Raw genomic sequence first — 23,059 nt, 5'->3', positions numbered from 1 at the left:
CCTCTAAACCAGCACTCTCCAATTGAAATATAATGTGAGCCACACTTGTAATTGAAACTGTTCTAGAAGTCCCATTAAAAAAGTAAAAAGAAACAGATGCAATTATTTTTAATATTTTTATTTAGCCCATTATATCCAAAATATTATCATTTCAACTTGTAATCAATATGTAAAAATAATTGAGATGTTTTACATTCTTTATTTCATCTTAACTCTTTGAATTCCAGTATGTATTTCACACATACACCATATCATAACTCGTACTGACCACATTTTAAGTGTTCAGTGGGCTCCTGTGGCATGTGGTCGCCTTATTGGACAGTTCAGCTCTAAACTAAGAAATGAAACTAAAGTCATATGATGTTAACTTGTAGCACGTGTTTGAAGAGAAGAGTTTCAAGTCTGTGTGGTGGACTCGATTATGTTAATATGCAAACCCTCATTTCTCTCCACCTCTTTTTAGTCAGCTTCTTGTCCTTTTACTGAGGGGTTCATTTCTAAGATTTTCCTTGCTTTTAGTGGAGGAAGGAAGGTGCTGAATGGAGAAAGGACCTTTATACAGTCTGCTTTTGTCTCCATCATTGCAATGAGAAATTTTCTACAAGATTCTAATAAATAGCTGTCCAAACTACCTTTATTTTTTTCCTTAGGTGGTTTCGTTCTGTTTTTTCACTTTTCCTGCCCGTGTGGCAAAATTTAGAAAACGTTCTGGTTTTGCTGTCTCTGAATATGGTGATATTTCAAATATGGGCATGATTTTAAAGAAGTTAATTTTTATTTTAAAAAGTGAATTCTGCCTTTGGTGGCATGTTTAGAAAACAAGTTCCGTAAATTTTTTTTTTAATTATGGAAGAGTCATACATAGAGTATCATACAGTATATGTATACTTTAAAGAACTATCAAATGAATACCAGGACCTACTGTTCAGCTTAAACTAGAATATTATATTGATAGACTAGAACATATTAGTAGTTTTGAAACCTCCCTGATCACGTTTCCTTCCTTCACTTCACACCCTGAGGTAATTACCTCTGTCCCAAATTTTGTGTTAATCACGTCTTTTCTGTATGTAGTTTTTACCATATTTGTGTGTGTCACTAAACAACTTTGCCTGTTTTGAACTTACATACAAAATCAAACTAAATATATCCTCTTGTGACCTTTCTTTTTTAGCTTGACGTTACATTTAGCTTGACGTTACATCCATGCTGATGTGTGTCTGTAGTGCATTCATTTTCATGGCTATGTAGTATTCCATTGCATGGATGTGTCACAATTTATTGACTTTACTGTTAAGACATTTGGACTGTTCCAGTGTTTTGCTGTTATGAACAAGGTTGCTGTTCACATTCTTGTTCATGTTTCCTGGAGCACATGTGCAGAGTCTCTCCATTATATACTGAGGAGCAGAGTTACTGAGTCATAGAATATTTATTTGTCCCATCTTTGTGTCTTTTTTATTTTCCTTCTCAGATAATACAAGGTCCTTATAACACTTTACCTCCATTAATGCTTCCCCCCCGCCCCAGAAACATCTTTATTTCACCTATCTCTTTGAAAGACATTTTTACTGAATTTAGAATTCAGGATTGGCAAATTTCTTTCAGCCCCTGAATAATACCGTTCCGTGATGCTCCATTATTCCTGTTGGAACTGCTGCCAGTATTATTGGTGCTCTTCTGAAGGTGATATGTCTTTCATCCTGTGACTCTTTGTCTTTAGTTTTTAATGATGACGTGCCTAGATATGGTTCTCCTGTTTAGGATTTGTCAAATGTCTTTAATTTGTAGAGATTTGGGGAAATTTTTGGCTTGTGTCACTTCAGATAGCACTTCTGCCGCTTTCTCACTCTTTCCTCCTGTGACTCCAATTAAATGGAAGTTGGACTTTTAAAACCATGTCCCCTGAGTCTCCTATGCTCTTGTTTCTCTTCGTGCTTTGATCCGGATATTTTCTGCTGACTCACTCTCTAGCTCACTAATCCTTTTTGGTGCTCTGTCTACTCTCCTGGTTTCATCCATGTGTTAACATTTGAGTTCTCTGCTAAAATTCTCCATCTTTCTATAAATTTTTTTGAACATTACTATCATTCTATTTTAAACTCTGTGTCTAATAACTCTAATGCCTGGATCCCTAGGAAGTGATCTTGTCTGGGGTTTTTTTCTTAGTTTTCAGTCCTTTTGTTTGACTTCCATGTCTGGTAGTTTTTATTGAATGTTGGGTGCTGTGTAAGAAGTGTTTTAGAGCCTCTGCCTGATACGATTTTTCTCTGGAGAGGATTTATACTTCTTCATCCTTCTACTTTCAAGTGCCCAGTGCTTTGATTTCCCCTCATGTGCATTCCCCTGCAGAACTTACGTTCTGAGCTTTTCATTCGCAGTGAGGGGTATATAACAGCAAGAATTTTACAGAGGGACTTAATTTCAGTACAGACCAGAGCCTTATGCTTAAAGAGAAGAATCGTGGGGAAGGATGGTCAGTGGACGGGAATGTGTGTCGGGGGGTAGAGACTATATCAGCCTTAACTCCTGAAATTACAAGAGATCCTTAAGGAAACTTCATCCTAAAGAATCAGTTCTGTTTCGGCAAGAAAATGGGTGAATCTTTTTTACAAACAAGGGTTAATTAGCTTTCTTCTAGGTTGAAAGTACAGTGAACCAGAGCCCCTATTTTTCTGTCTTCCTAGTAATTGAAGGTTTTCTTTTAAAAGCAACACAAGACATCAGAATAGGTCCATTAAGTCACCTTTGAAAGGGCACCTTTTGAGTTAAGTGGATTGTGTTTTCTTCCTCATTCCAGGACTTGTTTTTTAGACCTGAAATCTGTTAACCTGGGAATGCCTAATTCAGCAGGATTTTAAAACACCAGATCTGCAGGAAGTAGATGGGTGTGAATTCTGAATGTTCTCTCCCAGGTCATCTTTTGCGGGGTTGAAGGATATTAAAGTTAGGAACACCTACTAAAAGGCCACTAAGGAATCCAGGGGACATCCCAGGCAAATACCAGAGGCTTCTGAGCCCAACTGCAGTTTTTAAATTTTAGTCCTTCTGAAGGGTGGGAACCTTTGAGTCTGTTTTTAAAAGAACCTTCCTGTGGCCTTTCTTTGAGCCTGGGATCAAGCCAGGTCTCAGGAGAAATGACCTAGGACTCAAGTACCTTGGCGCTGAACTGCCTCCGTTCACACCCCCACCCCCCAGGAGAGGCTCACCTTCCCTTGTTCTCCCAGGTGCTGAAGCCCAGTTCCCCGCCTGCTGTCTTCTCCCTCGCATCCATCACACTTGCTGCTGAACAACCTCCCTGACACGTGAAAAGTTGGCCCTTGTATCTCTAGCGTCATCCCATCTACCCCCATGCAGTGCAGTTAGTAGGAAGAAACAGCACCTTGGTGTCCACTGAACGTTGTGTTCCTCTCAGACTGGGGGAGGTGGGCTTGGGGAGGAGCAGCGCAGCAGAGGTAGAGAGGAGGGGAGTGAAGCCCGAGCTGCAGGAGCCCTTCTCACCCCCCTAGGAGCATGGTTGGGCTTTGCTGATTCTCTCCCCGCAGCCCTCTTAGCTTTCCCTCCCCCATCGCCCACCCCCTTGTATGTGTGTCTCCACATGTCAGTTACTGTCACACATAGCAGCCCATGCCAGAGCGACAGCCTCTCAGCAGCTAGATTTGCTTGACCACATCAGCTCTGACGGAGTAAATCTCTCCGCTTTGGCACTCCACCTGCTTCAGCAGATCCTTCTGTGAGAAGCGGGGAGGAAGAGCAGGCCTCTTCACAGGCAGGGACTCTTGCAGTCACTGGTCCCAGTCCCCGCCCAGCGTGGCTTCCATATTTCTCCCCAGCTGCAAATGGTGCACGGGCACGGTGGCCTGGCGTGGTGTAATGTGGTCCACGCGGTGGGCATCCACAGAACCTCCTCTCTGTCTGGGGCCTGTTTCAGATGTGAGGGTGAGAGCTTTGGGGAGAGGGGGAGATGGATTTTAGGCCGCATGGCCTAGGGCAAAGTGTGGGTGATGGAAAGGGGTGGGGTGTCTGAATTGGGGTACTCGTCAGGAAGGGGGACTGGAGCCTGACCCTCTTTCTTATCCAGGAATTTGCATGTCATGTTTTGGAAACTTTTACACTTCTGTCAGCTTTCTTCCTTTGTCGCCACCACTGCTTGGGAAAGGAAGGATGTCTACCTGGCGTCTCTATAAGATTTTCACTGGCATTCAGGAGGAAATTTTCCTTGGAGACAATAACAGAAATCACAGTTGGGTTCTCTCCATAGATTATCCAGTATCAAATATACGTGGATACTTAGCGGCTTAGCAGGCTATTGCTGGAGATGATCATGGTCTTTCCAGTTTCTTTTTTTTTTTTTCTTCTAGTTTTATTGAGATATAATTGACATACAGCACTGTAAACATTTAAGGTGTACAGGATAATGATTTGACTTAAATATTAGGTACATCATGAAATAGTTACCAAGTAAATTTAGTGAACATCCATCATCTCATAGAGATACAGAAGAAAAGAAAGGAAAGATGTTTTTTCCTTGTGATGAGAACTCTTAGGATTTACTCTCAACTTTCATATATAACACAGAACCGTGCTAAATATATTAATCATGTACCTTACATTGCTCGTACGTAACGTGTTTTATAACTGCAACTTGTACCTTTTTACCACCTTTGTCCACTTCCTCCTCTCCCCACCTCTGCCTCTGCTAACCACAAGTCCGATCTCTTTTCCTATAAGTTTGTTTGTTTGTTGAAGTGCAACTGACTTACAGTTCCTGGTACACAACATAGGGATTTGATATTCCTGTGTATTTCAAAATGCTCACATTCAAGTCTAGTTATCATCTGTCACCACACAAAGATGTTACATTATCATTGACTATATTCCCCAAGCTGTACATTTTATTCCCGTGACTCATTTATTTTGTAACTGGAAGCCTGTACCTCTTAATTTCCCTATCCTATTTCACTCATCCCCCACCCATGGCCTTTCCAGTTTCCTCCGTACAACTGGATAATAATAGAGTCCACTTCGTAGGGTTGTTGTGAGGATTAAACTAATAAATGATTTCATAGATGCCACATCCTCAGGACAATGCAGTAAACATTGTTGGCCTGTGTTTACTCTTCTAAAAGTTATACTGTGGTCTTCAGCAGTTGGAAGCTCTCCTTTACCCATTCTGCTCATACGCACTTAAAACTTCACTTATTTGAAGAAACCGGTTGGGTACAGATTTCTTTCTAAAAAAAATCTCATCATGGCATTTCAAACCCTTGAAACACACCTGACTTTTTCAGTAAGAAGCTCAGCTTATACTGGTGCCTAGCATCTGTGATTGTCCTCTATGATGTCACCCTTCTCCTTTCTTCCCAAGCTTTTGGTATTAAAGAGAATATATCTATTCATTTGAAATACAAAGTACATTACAAGAATGAAGTCCTTGTGACTGGGAATGAGATAAGCTCGAGCTTCTTTTCTATTGTGAAATGTTCTGTTTCTGAATTTCTGCATTTTGAGAGTCTAGTCTATTTATAATTGACTTCTTTATGCTTTCCTTTGTTCCAGAATGGGTATAAGGTGACTCCTATATTACAGGATGAGACATGCAGGGTTCAGTTGGGGAGGAACAGGGAGTGGAGCATGCATTAGAAGAAAGAATAAGATTTGCAGTAATAACCCTTGGCATTTACACGTTGCTTTGTGTTTTTTCCCCGAGTACTTTTAAAACTAAGGTCTCTTTGGATTAACCCAGCAGCTCCGTGGATAGCATCCTCCCTGTTTTACAGATGAAGACACTGTTCCCTAAGGAGAGTGTGTGTTTTGCTCATGTTCATCCGACTGACACTAGTGACAGAGTTGGGATCAGTGACAGAGTTCGGATCCTTGCTACCCAAAGCATGTGTGCTTTCCTAGTGTTGAAATAATTTATCTGCCCAATCAGGCATTATGGTGTGACCACCTCGGAGAGATCTTTCCCGCATCTCAGTCTGTCTCTCGGTTCAGTACTGAGGTGCGGGCCATTTATGTGTATTGAAAACCTTGTTGGCATGGCAGATGGAGGCCTCAAGGAGTGGGAAGGTTATTCCCCTTGACTAGCACTAACTGTAGGGAAACCCACCTCTGGCTTCCCTCCGTGTGCTTGAAGGGGTTTTCAGTGGTAGATAAGTGGGTGCCTGGCTCCTCAGCACGATCCCCTACCCCTTCTTGGGGGAAGCCTACGACGAGGCCTGGCTGATACAGAGCTAAAGCGGGACACCATCCTGTCCACAGCTGGGTTTAGAAATGCGTCCTGCCCACATGATCCTTTATAATTGATGTAGAAAAGAAAAGGGAAAATTGGACTTGACAGACATGATACTTGTCTGTTGTCGAAAATCAGTCTTCCTGATGCTACCCGTGTGTATTCTGTTTATTTCTGTGCTTTAGCCTTCTAGCAAACTCTACCAATCCTTTTTAAAGGAAAAGCAAAATCCTATTATGAGAGTGCTTCAATCCACTCTGAGCTTCTAGATTAATCTGAAACAACATCTGAGTTCACAACTGGGTCAGGAAGATCAAGAGAGACTTGCCAGTTCAGCAGGCGTGTGTCTTGGGCTAGTTAAGAACCAGGCCAGTCTTGAGGTCTGACTTTGTTGCTTTTATGTTCAGACCTTGTGTGCTGAGATAATTCTGGGTGGTTCTGGATAACTTTGTTTCTTAACTGAAAAGGAGTGTCTGTTGCCTGATAAGTGTTTACCCATGAAATAGCAACATGGTGTATGTCTTAGGGTAGGAGGGCTTTTAGATCTCCAGAGCTCTCTGCACCCCCCCCCAAAAAAAAAACCCCAAGGTCATTGGTTTAGGCATGTTAGCTGGAATAGAATGCCAATCCTAGCTTTAAAATGTCTTTATTATTCTTATTCAGGGTCTCTTTTCTGGATTCCTTCCCCTTTCTCTTTTTGCCTTAAGGGCTATACATAATCATAACCAAGTAGAACTGAAAAAAAGACAAACCTGCCCCACTTCTAGTGGATAGAGATCTGGGGTCCAGAAATGCCTCTTTCTTGCCAAACCTCAACTTGTTCCATGCCTTTTTGTTTGTTTGTTTTAAATGCCGGTCCCCAGTCCCAGCCTGCCCCCTCCACCATTTGGCCGAGTGAGGACTAGCTGTTTGGTTTGCCTTGTGTTGGTGACAGATACCCACTACTTGTTGGATCACATTCTCCTTTAACTCTGCTCTGTTCACAAGTATCACAAAAGGGCTTTTCAATGTTAAGGCAAAACTCAGACTCCGAGAATCATTTTTAACGGTGGCTGTTTTAGCAACACGAGTGAAGTGGTGAAGACCGTAGTTTTGAAGCGACTTAGGTCTTACATGACTTAAAGGAGGTTTTCCTACTAGTATTCTGGCAGAGTCAGAAACAGCTCTGCAGTTTAAGCCTCCAGACTGCTTGTAAGAAACTTGTAAAAACTGATGACCTCCTGTGTGCCAGGCATCTGGCATTATCTCCTTAACCCTTCAAAGCAGCCCTTTGGACTGTTTCTTTCAGAACCAAACTGAGGTTCCAGGAAGTTAAGCAGCTCTCACCAGCTTGCACAGCATGCGCGGTAAGGACTTGACTCCTTTGCCCCTGCCTTTTGACTGCGTCATGGCAGCACCCCCAGAGTTCACGGTGCCCTTCCTTCTGGCACCGTATAGCTGGGGTTCTGGGTTTCCACTTTCTAGCATAGCTTGTTGCAGGCCATGGCGGCTCTGAGACCTGCAGCCGTACAGCCTTACGCTGGAAGAAGGACTCTCCCTCACACACGAACTCCTAATACTTCTCTACCTTTTCCTGTGCTGCGTGGGTCACATCGGCCCTGGTGACAAGGAAGATGCTGTCATCAGCAATAACTCAGTGGAGCAAGGATACTAAAGAGAAAATTTCCATTAGGTAAATAACTGTGAAAGAAGAACCCCAGAGCAGGGGGAGAAATTCAAGCCCAGGCTTCTGTTACACTGGCCAAATATCTTTGGCATCCCATGCTTGCTGAATCTCCTAAAAGGGTCAGGAAAACTGATAGGACGAAACAGAGGGACACAGTGTAAATTTTTTCTCTTGCATCATTCCAGCATCTACTTGAATTTCAGTTTTATAAAATCAGCTGTTCTGAGCCCGGCTCTAAACCCAGGCTAATTTGTAGTGGCTCCATTTCTGTAGACAGTGGGGTTATTTTTGGAAGGTGGGGTATTGACATGTAGTGTGTGTCAGCTACGCAGTAGAATGGGCATCTTGAAGTACTTCTGGGATTTTTACCCCCTTGCTGAAAATACGGCTTTATAGAAATTAATGACTTCTGGCTGGGGCCAGAATTCACAAGTGTGGCATGTGCTAAAGCGTCCTTCAGTGAAAGAAGGGGGGAAGTCACTGTTGTTTTTGCAAGGGTAATAGCAGGTTTTCTGAAGGACATCCTGTTCCTTCAGAACCTTTCATTTTAGCTAGGACGGTATTCACTTGCAGCCTTAAGTTTTTTGTGGACTTGAAATGGCTACCAAGTGAGCTATATTGACCTAAATGCTCCTTCTGGTGTTGAGGTGTAGCTTACACTGAGTGGAGTTACGAGTTAGCTACAGATCACCCTCCAATTGCTAGCTCATGCTGTCTGCTCTGGTGCTTCCCTCCCCGACAGCTTCCGCTGTACCGGGGACACACCTGCCAGATGCTTTATGTGCTCACTGCCTCATTTAATCCTCACAACAACCCTGCAGAATCCGATTGTACCCATTTTGCATGTGAAGAAATTGAAGTTTGGATAACTCAATACTGTTTTTCTTGAGTGCTTCGTGTATTAGGCTCTGTGCTAAGTGCTTTGCACGTTTTATCTAATCCTTATGGCATCCTTGTAGATGGCTATTCTTATTCCCATTTGAAGATGGGGAAACAGAGGCTCACAGAGGCGAAGTTACTTGTCCATGATCTCGCAGCTATTAAATGTCACAGTCAGAATTCGAGCTCATGTGTAAACGTCTTTCCCTTATGCCACTTACCTATCTTCTTGGAGGAGAGAGGCAGACACAACTTGTGATTTATGCTTCTCCTTCACAAGCCTGGGGCGCAGGAGGGTTCTGTACATGTTTGACTGATTAGTTGTTTGACTGGGTGCAGAGCTGGATTGGACTTGCTTGTATCCTGATGATTTTCAGCTTTCCCTCCAATGCCTCTGGGATTGGTTTTCCTTTGTTTGAGTATCTGCCCCCAGGCTTCATTTCCCATTTGGAGCATCTGCTATGAAAAAGTTTCAGCCTGAGCTCGATTTTCAATGCATATGGCTTTTCTTTTTAAAGTGCAGAGGCAGAGCTGGGGTGGGTGGTGAAGCCTGTCCTGCACCAGCGACTCCCACATGATGTTGTAGCTCTCATGGGAATCTCTGCTCTGTTTGGATGATCATTTTCAAAGTCAAGGACATGTGTGAAACAACGCTTCCAGCCTCAGGGAAGACCAGTTCCAGAGGGCACCCATAAAGAGTGCTTACTGGAATCACCTCCCCCTACAGCCCATGTGTTCTCACCCTTTGAGGGAGAAATAAGATATGGGGTGTGATTTACTTTCCCACTGAGGTGGGGAATGAGAGATGGAATTAAGGATGACTCAGTGCTCCCACAGTGAGAGAAGGCCACAAGCTTTGTGGTGCCCTGGATTCAATACTCAGAAGCCCAGTGGACTGGCCTGAAGCCCAGCCGCTGACCCTTCATCTGGCTGGCTTCGGTTTAGTTCCTATAAAATGTCTCTCCCTGTAAAATCTTATTAACCTCTCATCAGTACGGGTTTGGTCGGATCATGGATTTTCTACATCATTGCAAGTTTTCTGAGTTCTCAACGTCACATTTCTAGGGGTGAAGACTTTTGTGGTCATTTCCTGTTAATACAATATCTTTGTACCCTTTACTTCCACCCACAAGTGACAAAGGACAAGCCCAGTTGGCTTACACAGTAATATTTTAATAGATAGAGAGGTGGTAATTCAAATGGAATCCCTAGAGTAGGTGGAGTAGGTGTGGGCACCTTTCCAGGGCAGTGGTGAGGCCCCTGAGAAGCACATGGAAGAATCCAGCATTTAGAGGGACGAGTGATCTCTTAGGTCATCTTATCCCATCCTCCTGAGGTCAATGTGGTGTTTTCGTGCAGAAAACACCCAAGACCGGTTGGTGCTGGGGTGCCGGGGCTGCTGCAACAGAATCAGCTGGCAGTTAGGCTCCCTCATAGACCTTGGATATTGAACTTGTTTTCTTGATGGACGGGGTCAGTTATAGGAAAGGGGTTGGTACTGGGCAGTTTGCCTAGATTATTCCCCCATATTCTCTTGGGGGGAAAAGTATTATGAGGTTTTTAACTTCTTCCTAGTTGGCTGCCAGGTAAACAGGACGTTAATTTAATATCCCTTCCAGGGAGATCTCTCTTCTCCAGGAAGGTAAGAGTTGAACCGCCCTCTCACCTTTTCTGTAATATCAGGGGGAGGCATTTTTGTCCACACCCTAAATGAGGGCCACTGGCAGCCTACATAATTCCAGAACATAGCAGGAACTCTTTCCAAAACAAGGGTCACATTTCTCTCTCTTCACTTGATTCCCAAGTGCGTGTGCACTTTGTGTTCCAGGTTCTTGTAGCTGTTTCATGTATGGAATTGTTATCTTCCTAACGAGACTGTCATTTTTGAGAATAGGTCCAAGGCTGCTATTCATTTGTATCCTCAGCAGTACCTAAATCTGTGCTGGGCCCAGAGTAAGTGCTTAATAAAGACATTCTAACTTGGATCTTAGATCACAAACTGTCAGAGCTGGAAAGGACTTTGGAAACCACCAAGTCCAACACTCTAATTTTATAAATGGTACCACTCCAAAAATTCACTTTGGAGGCTGGTGTTTATCTGCTGGAAAGAGAGGGTTTTTTGTTTTGTTTTGTTTTGTTTTGTTTATGTTAAAGCCTAGTGCAAATGACCATAAATCTAAACCTGTGAAAGGCTTTCTTCAAATGGTGCAGGATGTTCCTCCTTGGACTAGTAGCTGACTAATAATAACAGTAAGAATGCTAACTAGATTCCTACCCTGAGCCGCTGTCACTGATTCTTTTAGCCACATGACAGTGTCAGGACTATCTCCATTGTCCAGATGCCGAGAGGGAGGTGCTGCGGTCAGGCACCTGGCTCAGGGTCACGTGGCCAACGGAATGGTTGAGACTAGTATCTGGTTTGGCCAGACCCCTGAGCTCGTGGCCCGCAGGGGCTCTCAAGTGGGATCCCCCACTTAGTACAGAATCCCATGGTGTCTCCATCCTAAAGGAAAGTGTAAAATCACTTTTCATTAACCAGTTCTCTAATTAAACAGGGAGTGACAGGGAAGGTTAGGCAAAAAAGCAAGTAATGGTAAGGATTGCATCTCCAGAAAGGTCCGTGATCACTGCCTGAGATCATAAAAGCTTTTGGTCAGAGGGAAAGGAATGAGAGCTCCCAAGTCTTGCTCCAGGAACCGTTGCTTTACATGGAACTGCTGTTCGTTCCCCTAGTCTCTCTTCTGTGCCCAGAACTCTCACCTTCCCTCGTCTCTCGTGTCAGAAGCCTCAGGACTGATGGCTTTCAGGGCAGATCTGTGTGCCCCTCCTTGCCAAAACAGAATGAAATAGCCTTGTGATGGCCAGGCTGCCAGTGTACCGGGTCCTCACCGCAGGCTGTTTGCCTCGAGTCGTTCCTCTGAGCTTTGTATCTAAATAACATTCCTGTGAGTTTTCCAGAAGGTTAGTCCTGGGCCATTGGCACTTAAACCACTTGTTTTGGTAGATCCTTCTCGAGAAGGTTAATTACATATTTGATATCCTTCCCTTTTTATGTCTGAACGATGAGGGTAAGTACCCTGTGGTTTATTAACTGTCACTTTAAACCTTTTCAAATTGTCTTGTGACAAAACAGAGTTTTATGTCCTTTTTATCCAGCTTTGATGGATGAGACAGCTTCTCTGGTTAAAGTATGCCAGGATAAATAAAATCTCTCTCTGATTGGTGGGGGAGGATTTTGCATTTGAAGTCATGGGTTCAAGTCTGCCACTTTGTATGGAAGGTAACCTAACCTGTTAACCTTTCCATAGACTTTGTTTTTCTTTTGACAAATGGAGCTGGGCACCTAGGCACTTGGTAACTGTTGAATAAGTGAAAGAAAAGGCATCTCAAAATGTGGATGCCAAATCCTGAAGCAACAGTTGGCCACATTTCTATTTTGAATCCCACTAATTCTTAAGGCAAAGAGCCTCTGTCCTTACCGTTATAGAATCCCAAAGCTCGCCTCTCCTCCCTGAGGCCATTTTGTTATACCTTTAATTTTTCAGTAAGTTTGCAATAGGACTGTGAAAGGTAAATGTCATTATGGACTTTTAGTAGTTGTTTGCAAGCCTTGTGTCCACCTGTGTAAATGTCCCACAATTGGTTTTGTGTCCAGTGCTTGAAAACCACTCTTCCGGGACACACAGTATATGTAATTCAGCAATTAATCTCTCTCTCATTCAGTATTTACTGACTCCCGGCTAAGAGCAAGGGAAGGTATTTATTTAAAATAATTAAAACAGTAAAGAGTCTTTTCCTTCTGTTTTGTATTCATTCCAGTTTGCGGGGACGTTGTCAGATGGCTTAGGGAAGACGATGGACAATCGCCATCAGTCGGAGCGGGAGTACATCAGATACCATGCGGCCACGAGTGGTGAACACCTTGTAGCTGGCATCCACGGCCTGGCTCACGGTGAGTCATGTGATATCAGGCCGCAGAAGAGTGGCTCTTCTGCCCCAGTTCCTCGGAGGTGCCTTCTGCCCATCCAATTGCAAGAGGAAACCCTAGCTTGGTATCTGGGTGTGCCTGAAAGCCCTCCAAGCTCTCTTGTTCTGTCCTCCCTGGGTTGAAATGTTACAGCCTGTGAGAACTCTTCATTCATTTTCAAAATGTTGTGCACATTGCAGTTCCTTCCTGTTCTCTGGCTTCTGTCCCCGAAGTGTCCTAAGGTATAAAGATCGGAGCTCCTTTTTAGAATATAGGACTGCTGCTTCCAGACTTCCCTTCTGCTTACGGATTATTCCTTCCAGAGAAAGCAAAATGTGAAACTGGCTGCCAGGTTTGTGGCCCCGACGTTCTTGAGTCTTGTATAAATGCACATTCACAGGGATTATACATCCTTGTGCCCAGGAGATGTAGGAGATGGCATGAGCCTGTTAAGTCTCTGAATTTGTTTGAATTCTGATTTTTAATGTTTCAGTCTGACTCATTTGCCTTTTGTTGCATCAACAACTTCTCAGCATGGCGTTGAAGGCCCCTAGGAAAGTAAACCCAGCCAGCTCTTCCCTCCACTGTCCCCCAGCCACACTATATTTCAGCCACCCAGAGCCATGTCCTGCTCCGCAGACGTGCCTCCAAGTCATTGATCACTCATGTTTCTTCTGCCCTCCTCTTCTGTGCCTCACTTCCTTGCCTTTCATAATCCTACTCCACCTACAAGTCTCAACTCAGATGACGTTTGCCCAGCTCCACTGTCTGCAGTTAGAATCGATGATGATTTGAGCACACAAGGCAGTCTGGGTTGTGTATGTAGCTAGCTCTGTGTGTCTTGCTTTCCTGATGGGCTGCGAGGGCCAGGAGAGCATAAAGACCACCTCTAGTCACGTTTGTACTTGGGCAGAGCCTCACGTGATGCCTGGCGTATAGCTCATGCTTAGTAATGGTTGTAAACTAAACTGTTGGTACCAGATTCTTAGGACTAGTCTGAAGCTATCAGAAGTTATATCAAGGTTAATCAAGTCTTGATTGTCTGCATTTGGAGGAAAAAAGAAGGAATAGACATAATAAAAAAATCATGTTTTTCTTAGTTTTTGTTTATCAAGTTTCCTAATGGTGAGGATTGGATCAAAATACCTCTGCTTTTCCTCAGCCTGCCCAACTGGAAGGCGAGCAGCCCCCAAGGAGACGTCCAGCTAGAAGTAAAATTTGGCTGAAATTGATCTGTTTATGGACTTAAAAAGTAGATTGTTGGGCAGTCATTTGGGTTTAAAGATTTAATCATTCTTTCTAGTAACTGTAATTCAGAGGACTGGGTTTTTTTGTTGTTTTAATGAGTATAAAGTGCTCTGCTATGTGTACTTGTCTTTATCTGTCCAGCATCCTTGTGATGCCGAGAGAAAGCATGGCTGTCCTCACTTTTTAGATGGACATACCAGTGTGCCAAGAAAATGAGTGATTGTCTCAAGGTTGTAAAATCCCTTCCAACCAAGGATCCTTCAGATAATATGTACAACACCTCCAGGAGCCAGTTAGGCCATTCTAAGACCAAGAACCAGTGGCCTCATCCAAGGAGGACCCATTAAGCCCTGGGATATATGAAAGCAGTAGCCTAGAGTGAGATCCTTCCTTCAGGATGAAAAAAAAAACCCTTAAAAGATAACAAGAACCAGAAGCAATGGAATCTCCTTGGTTTAAGAACTGGGAGGCATGCTCCGTTCTCCCTGTAGGCCCTGCTTGACCCAGGTTTAGTAATGTTCTGTCTCTGTCATGAGCTTTGTTCAAAAGTTTGGGAAAGGCATGTTGCCTCACTGGAGCAAATGGACCCAGGATGCAAAAGAGATGTTGTGAATTGTTAGTACATTCTCACCCAAGGAATTTCCTTTACCAGTTTGTCTCACTGGAGCTGAAGCGTCTAGAGAGTTCTCATACCCCCACTGTCAAAGGGTAAACACCCTGTGAGTGTCCCTGGCACAAATCCTGGAAATGCTTTTTCCCTGCAATGCCTGTGTCCTCTCCAGCCTTTGCCAACTTCTGGCCACTTTTGAGGCTCTTTAAGGTCACTGTTGTCAACTTTCAAAATGTTTGGAATGTCCTTTTGACTTAGATTGGTCTTTTGAACTGGCTGCATTGAGGGTCCCTGCTGGCTTTGGCAGCTTTGGGGGTGCCCTTCATCAAGGCTTCACCCTTTACTCTGATCGCCTACACCTGTTTCAGCAAAGTGTGCAGTAGCTTTACCCCATTTCAGACATTTGGTGGTGTTTGCCAGTCACACAGTATTCTTTGAAAACTGAGGATTTATATTTAGTCATCTCTCCACCTTATGTTTTATGGGATCCCCACTTTCCCCAAGGGCCCTGTTTGCTAGTCTGTCAATTAATCCTGCGTCTACACCCTCTCCTGATTGCGCATATGCTATTTATGCTCTAAAATTAAAAAGTAGTCACTGTTAACCTCTTCGCTTTACTTTGATTCTTTTTTTGTGTGTGTGTGGTACGCGGGCCTCTCACAGCTGTGGCCTCTCCCATTGCGGAACACAGGCTCCGCACGCGCAGGCTCAGCGGCCATGGCTCACGGGCCCAGCCGCTCCGCGGCATGTGGGATCCTCCCGGACCGGGGCACGAACCCATGTCCCCTGCATCGGCAGGCGGACTCTCAACCACTGCGCCACCAGGGAACCCCTCTTTGATTCTTTTAAAAGTGAAACGCGCTTTACTTCTGACCAATGTGTAATGTATATTCTCTGACTCTAAACTCAGTGGGCAAGTCTGCTGCCTCCCCATCTTGAGTTGGCCTGCCTGTGACCTATCAAGAGACTGACATTATGCCCCTAAGTTTACCTTGCCAGGTGCATGGAATTGAGGGGTTTGTCTTTAAATGCTTTTGCTTTTGTCCTTGGCCAGCTTACAATAGCCCTTGTCTTTTCTGCTAGGTATCATTGGTGGACTGACCAGTGTTATAACCTCAACGGTGGAAGGTGTGAAAACAGAAGGGGGTGTCAGCGGTTTCATATCTGGCCTTGGGAAGGGGCTTGTTGGCACTGTAACCAAGCCAGTGGCAGGCGCCCTGGACTTTGCATCAGAAACAGCCCAGGCGGTGAGAGACACAGCCACACTTAGTGGCCCCAGGTCAGTGGTTGTCGGAGGAGTGGCTTGTGCAGTTTCCAGCCCGGGTCTGCTGCCTCTCCTGAGCCATACTGATATGTTGAATCCTATACTTTTTCTGCCTTAATGATGTGATTTTTAAAAATTTGAATACATGTAACTAAAATTTCTGACCTGCCTAATATAGAGGCATGAAAATGAGGCACAAAAATCTGGTATGAATTTTTCCAGATCTATTTTTATATCTGTATCTATCTATCTATATCTATATCTGCATGTACTGGATATGTGTGTGTGTGTGTGTGTGTGTGTGTGTGTGTGTGTGTGATGTTGTTTTTCATTAGAGGAGTCAGAAATACGATTGGATCCTTACACACGTTCCCTGTTCACCAAACTAACTAGACCCCTACATGCCCATTAAGAATACTCTCAGACCATAGGCTGTGTCTTGCTCCGAGACCCCATGGGGTGGTTTGAGAATCCCTACAACTGCAGTTCACCACATGGGTCTGTCCCTTCTTAGCTCTCCTTCCACTTGAAAGTGCCAGCCAGTTCCCCAACCTCATAAAGAAACTCCCCAAGGAAGTTGGCAGTTCTTCTGTGGGATGCTGTCTTGCCTTGATACCAGCTGAGACAGGAAATCAGTGACAGCCCATATGGCTCCAAATCTCATAGAATCCAACAACTTTAACTTCGCTCTTTGTGTTAGTGGCCTATTTTAGCCTCCCTTTTTCAGAGTGCCTAATTGGGGATCTTATCAACAAAGGGTATAATGAATGTTACGGTTCCCAGCCAAGCTGGACTCCACTTAAGCCCAGGAGGATTTCGCTGCTGCCTGGTTAATGGATATTCCCTGAGTGAATCAGTGTCCCCTTTTAGAACGCCTAGGGCCTGGGCCACGTCCACACCCTATCGCTCCCTCAAATAGGATTTGAAGTGAAACCGTCCCCAGTTAAAATGAATCCATTTTCTGTCACAAGGAAACCTTACTGATGACACATTACTGCACTAGGGGAAATACTTAAGATTGTAGACTGGGACCACGTAATATGTTCTGCCAGAAAGTCTTCCATCTGGAAGCAGCTGCTTTTTTAAAAAAGGATCTGTAGGGTTTACTTTAGTTAATTTTACCTTCTCTTCTCAGACACAGAGCTGACATAAGCCTTGAGTATATTTTGGAGCATTTATGGAGTTGGGAAGAAGGGCAGGAGGGAGCCTTCAAAAGCGTTTCCAGTTAGTTTTTCCATGTCTGCTCAAAGCCCAGGAAGTCTGCCACAGGTATTTTGTTAGGACAGTAAGACCTAATGAAGCACGAGTAAAGCGGAAGGCCCCTAAGAATTCCAGAAGATCCATCCTCATCCTTAAAATCCGAGAGTGGTCAAGGGACTAAGTGAGTTGTTTCCAAAAGGGTCTGAGATGTATGTGTTAAATTGAGAAATACTATATTTTGTGCTGTAAACTCGAATGATGTTGACCAGAAAGAAATCAACTTGCATTTTATACACTGTCAGTTTGGAAATCTTGATGAAGTTTTGCAGGCACAAAATTTTTTAGGGCACAAAATGGTTGCTGCAGAAAGGTGGTGGTGTCATTTTTACCAGTTGTCTGGCTTTGCTGTAGAAGGTTCTGTTTAGTGTCAGTCAGTGTATATCTGTCACTCATTCATTTTTCAGTTAGTAAATATTGATTGAAAATTGCCTAAGAACTCAGGGTTGGGAATATAGCAGAAAGCAAGGCTGTCCCTAGTCTCAAAGGACTTACAGTCAAGCGGGGCAGCAAACATAAAACAAATAATCATATAGATAATAATTTGCTAAAATTGTGATAAATAACACAGGAGATTTACAGAGTCCTGTGAGACTGCATAATTAGAGAAGGCGAGGAGTAGAAGGTTTGCTAACGTGGGGTCAGTGGGGTCAAGGGAAGTGACTTTCCTAGGGAGTGATATTTGAGATGAAGCCTGAAGTAGAAGTATGACTTGGCCAGGTGAAGAGAAGAAAGAATCACCTTCTAGGTAAAGGGGTGCAGGGAAGCTATGCAGCTTGTCTCAAAGCGACCAGCAGTTGGGCAGTCTAATTCAAGTGCCCAGAACGGCTGTCTTCTAGTCACTCACTCCTTCTAGAAACAAAAGCTCTAGTGATGAGTGAGGGGCAGCCAGCTAGCCGTGGGCCTACCGACACGGAAGCTCAAAGCGGGGGGCATTAAGCTGCTGCCTCTCCTCTCTGTCCCTGGAGGAGCCAGTAGTGGGAGAGCCAAGGCTGCAGTTACCACGTGCTAGACCTGTGAACTGAGGGCCTCAGAGAAGCTTGGCCCTTTACCCTTCATTGCACTGAAAAGGCACTACAGATTCTTCGGAAACTCTTTAACCAATTTCCCTTAGTCCATTCGTCTAGATCCAAAAGTAGGGTTATTAACAAGGAGCCAAGCACTAGAGAGAAAAGAGCACTTGACCCCGAAAACAATAGCACTCGGCCCCAACCCCCTTACCTATGAGCTTTGGGCCCTTGGTCAAGCCTCCTAGCCTCTCCAAGCCTCAGTTTCTTCCTCTATGAACTGGGATAAATATACCTGTTTGTTTATTCTCTCTCTCAGAGGTTTGAAGCCCAACCAGAGTTATTTTAATGTGGATGCTGTAAAGAACTATAAAATGCTGGGTGATATTACTTTTGAAGTCACATTAAAGGAGCAGAGAGATTTTTGCAGGTGGAGAAATGTTGCAGTGCCTTAAGGGTTTGTTCTGATGACACTGTGATCTCTTAGGAACGTACTAGCTCTACCAAGGGATAAATCACCCTGATTTCTTGGAAGTGAGTTATAACTGTCTCCAACCATCCCTGTTGATTGAACAGGATCCAGGGGTGTTACTCAGGGTTTTTCCCCACTGTTTAGACAACAGGGACTAACTAATGATTTGAAGGGATTAGAAGTGAGATTCTGACCGAGGGCTGACCTGAGTCCAGGGACTGAGCCAGCGATAGAACCCAGGAGTCCAAGGGCTCTGCCTCTGAGTCCGCTCTTGGAATGAGACTTTCTGCTTCCTTTGTAATATTTCATCCAAGTGAGGGCTTAGATCTTAGCATCTATGTTTTAACTGACCCAAATTTTAAGCAGATGATAGCAAAGTAAGCCATAAAACTGTGGAAGGCTATTCCTTCCAGTAATCCATCTGAAAAGTGGCCTTACAGGAAATATTGGCTCCTTTTTGTGTTTATTTGAACATGATTTTATTTATAGGGAACCCCCCCCACACTTGAGTTCTTTTAGATTAAAATACTTCCAAGTTCCTCTCCTTGTTGGAGTGTGCAGGCATTCCAAGAAGACAGCCACCTAACTTTTCCCTGAAATTTCCATGCAATCTAACAGTTCTTGGGAAGGCAGGTGGGGGTGGGGGAGAGGAGAGGGTGGAGGACAGCAGAGCCTTTGGCCTCAACATGAATGCTGTGGACCCGTATCCCCTGCTGCATTTGTTAACCGTACAAGTATGTGTGGTTTGGAACTGAAGGAAGAAGCCTTTTCCAAGGCAACGTTCTGCTGGCTCAGGTTGCATCTTCTCGTCTCTGTGTGTTGAGCCACATTTGTCTGTTCCCAAGTAAAGTTTATGAAAATGGCACCGATGCAGCCACACTTGCGGTGCCACTGAAGTCATGTAGACAAGCCCACCACCCTTCAGGAGACCGGGCCAAAGCAGGGCGCCCGCTGGGCTGCACGTCCAGTTCTCTGCGTGTGTGGTGGTATTTGCTGGTAGCGTTTAAAAAGATACTTGGGTAGAAAGCCTCAGAGACCCAGGAGCAGCAAAAACACCATGGAAAAGAAAGAAGGGTCTGACCCTGAGCTATTTATTTGCTTGTTTATTTCTCTGAGTACCATATGTCGTACACTTGGGGTCGCATGACGTTTCAAGAAAGTAGCAGATGAAGATTTATGAAGCTGGGCCCCTGGGGTTTCCTCCAAAATATTTCTTCACCTTTTTCGTCAAGACCCAGAACAGGGGGGAGAAGAGGGAGCTGGCAGAACTTGAAATATTTAAACTAATTTAGCAAAGCTCAGAAGTGTTGGGGCTTATCTCATTATTTAAGTTAGATAAGGAGGAAGGGGGAACCTGAGGGATAATGATAGATCATTGTTTAAGAACATAGCATCAGGACTCTGATAATGTTCTGGAATCCCGGGACCCTTGTATTGTGCACGTAGATGTAAATTCCAGTTGCTCTGAGAGCTTTTGAGTAACCATTTGGTTGGTTTCACAGAAAACATTTACGGTGGGCATATTTGACTTCTTCAGTGCACATACTCCCAAGACACCATCCAAAATCTGTTAGAGACTTTCCACTAATGGCCTCTTAGATGTGAAATTGAAATGGATTTTTTTCAGGAAAAACCCTTTTTGTTAGTGTTTGCATCTTACCCATGACTCTCCAGGATAAAAGGTCATCAGAGCCTGAATCCTGTCAGGTTGGACAGGTGAGAAGAAAATCAGCAAAGGGCATTTAGGGAAGGCTTCTCCTGCTCTTCCATTCTAGTCTGGCCACACTGCTCTGAGAGCAGCTGTTTGCCCTTCTTGGTATCATACATAACACATCAAGCAGAATTGGCTTGAATTAAGCCTTTAGGGAACTTCCCTAAAGGTAAAAATCGAATAAAAATTTAAATGTTTGTTAGGATATATACCAGAGCTCTCAGTTTTTTCCACCAGTGTTTCCTTCTGAGGCAGAGCACGGTGGACCGATGCCCCATGGATCTGGAGGCAGAGCCAGTCCACCATTTCCTGGAAAGTTTCTGTTTCATCTTAAACCTGTAAATGAACTTTACAGTTTACCCCATGTTTGTTTTAATAGGGTAATGTTTTTAATTGCTACCCAGTAAAGTTAGCCATTCAGAAAGATACACCGTGTCATCCTGTAGCTCCTGCCTCCTGCTCGTTTAAGAAGCACAAGATACCCGTTCCAGATGATTCTGTAGACCCTCATGGCATCGATACAAAGCCGTGGTTACTGGTCTGGGTGAAAAGCAAGAGCCTAGTACAGGTTTGACCCTGAGGCTCTGTTTCTCATCTTCGGGCATATCTGTCTGCTGGCTTGGTAACCATCTGCTGGGGCCATGTTGACATGTCAGTTTTATCATGGGAAGGAACTCGATTTCAGTGAAACTCAAAAAGTACTGTTGCGTCCGGCTGAAGGGAAGGGACTGTTCATATCTCTCCCGTTATCCAAAAGTGGCCCCGTGGCTCTAGGGACAGCCCCTTTGTCTGTCTTCTTCTCACCCTTGGGTGTGAGGTGAGAGCCCTGTGTTCTCACTTCCGGATCTTGCCACACCAGCCCTTTCCCAAGAATGCTTGAAGGTAGATGGATCCTTCTCTCACTCCTCCTGAGCAAACCCAGAAGAAGAAACAACATTCAGAGCTGTGCTAATGACATACGATGTCTCACTCGGGTCTGAAATTAAGCTGATGAAGTTACAGGATAAGACATTTTTAAGAAACATCTTAACAGTCCTTCATGCCTTATAAGTTAAAATTTCTCTCCCAGGAACACAAGCAGAGAAATCTTATTTTCTAAGACAGACTTCTTCCCTCTTGCTGAACTCTAAATACTGTATTCCCCTTTCACTCAAAGGCTCCAGACGATGCCATTCTCATTATAACTTATGGAAAGCTCAAATCTGTTGATGGAAAAAAAAAAAGTGTGTGTGTTCCTGCACACACATATTTGAGAAAAGCCTTTCCATTTCTGAAATCCCATGACTCATTTTTATGCAAGATTATCTGTTAGGGAAAAAAACCACTTTTTTGGTCATGGTACATTATTATCGTTTCTAGAAAGGAGAGCATCTATTTTTTGCCATTTTTGGCTTGCAGAGATGACTGACTTCATGGAAACGGCACTATCCTGCTTCCAAAAGTAAAAATAAATTGAATTCAGGCATGTACATCTTTGATGTACAGTCCTGCTATCTCAACCAGCAGGTCTTTGCTCAAAGAAAATAGAATGGAAAGTGTGATTGCTTTTTGATTTGGACTTCTTCCATTTAAAAATTAAATAGTCGGTGTAGCCCTTGCACATGTGGTCCCTTACTTGTTCAGTGACTTGATTTTTAAAACTCTGGAATGACACCCAGTCTTACATACATAAGATAGCATTTGAGATTTTTGCTTTGAACTTCAAGAGAAACAGAAGTGTATTTCTTTCTGAGAAAAATTTATATTCCCTGTATTAGGGAAGAATGAAAAGCCATTTAACTGTTGGTGGAATTCCTCTGGAAAGGCATTAGGTTTACTTATTTTTAGATTTTGATGGCAGTCCTATGTCTTTCATGGTTTTCCCTTACAGAATCATCCCTCTTTGCCCAGGATGAAATTGGAATCTCCCTTAAAGAAAGGATTCAGGTTTGAGTTCATATCCCCTGCTCCCAGAGAGCTTTAGCCAGTAAGAGAATTCTGAGATAGATAGAGGACGTATGGGCTAGCAGAGAATTGAAGACTGTAGTATTGTTTTACACGTGAAGGCTTGTAATCTTTGGTGGAAGAAGAGGTAGGTTTGGGTGTTATTAACCCTGAGTTTCCTTGCCCCGATACCTTTATCTAGCACTCTTTTGCCAGACTGCCTCTCAGAGACAGACCTTTGCTAAGTTTCTCACTAATTTGTCAAATGCGGGGGTGGGGGGGGAATGAGATTGAACTAGTAAAACATTTTAATCACAGTATACCCTAAAAGAAAGTTTTATTATATTGGACTTATGTAACTCAAATCAGGTTAACAGTGTTACTTTACTAACCTATATCCTTAGTGGATTTACTTTAATACGTAGAGGAAACTGATTTCCAATTAGCACAAAATTTATACATATGGGACCTTTTAGGACAGAGGTTCTCAAAATATGGTCTAAGGACCCCTGGGGAACCCCCAAACCTTCCAGGGATTTATAAGGTCAGACCTATCTTTCTATATTTATACATTCATTCATATGTCGATATATAGATGGATAAACAACTATTTTTATCCTAATATTCTCTAATGAATGTACGGCAGAGTTTCCAGGAGCTACATACACAATGTGTGATATTACAACAGGTTGGCTGTAGAAGCAGATAAGAGAATGCAGCTGTTTTCGATTAAGTAAGACTTAAAGAGATTTGCAGAAATGTAAAACACTGCCATTCTTTGCACCCTTCTGTGACTCCATGAATATGCCACCAGTTAATA

At 43.6% G+C, this 23,059-nt stretch overlaps 1 protein-coding gene across 4 annotated transcripts in view; it reads left to right on the top strand.

Moving 5' to 3' along the window:
• The window catches only part of VPS13D (vacuolar protein sorting 13 homolog D), a 244,821-nt gene that overhangs the window by 178,339 nt on the left and 43,423 nt on the right, over positions 1-23,059 (top strand). For all 4 annotated transcript variants that reach the window (XM_082649814.1, XM_082649813.1, XM_082649811.1 and 1 more), the window contains 2 exons: positions 12,600-12,732; positions 15,689-15,884. In XM_082649814.1, coding sequence (XP_082505940.1) covers positions 12,600-12,732; positions 15,689-15,884 — 329 coding nt within the window. The remainder of the gene's footprint in view (positions 1-12,599; positions 12,733-15,688; positions 15,885-23,059) is intronic.

The sequence above is a fragment of the Grampus griseus genome (genome assembly GCF_964374135.1).
Source record: "Grampus griseus genome assembly, chromosome: 1".
NCBI lineage: Eukaryota > Metazoa > Chordata > Mammalia > Artiodactyla > Delphinidae > Grampus > Grampus griseus.
Note: the sequence above shows the minus strand (reverse complement) of the source record. Positions and strands in the feature narration are given on the sequence as shown.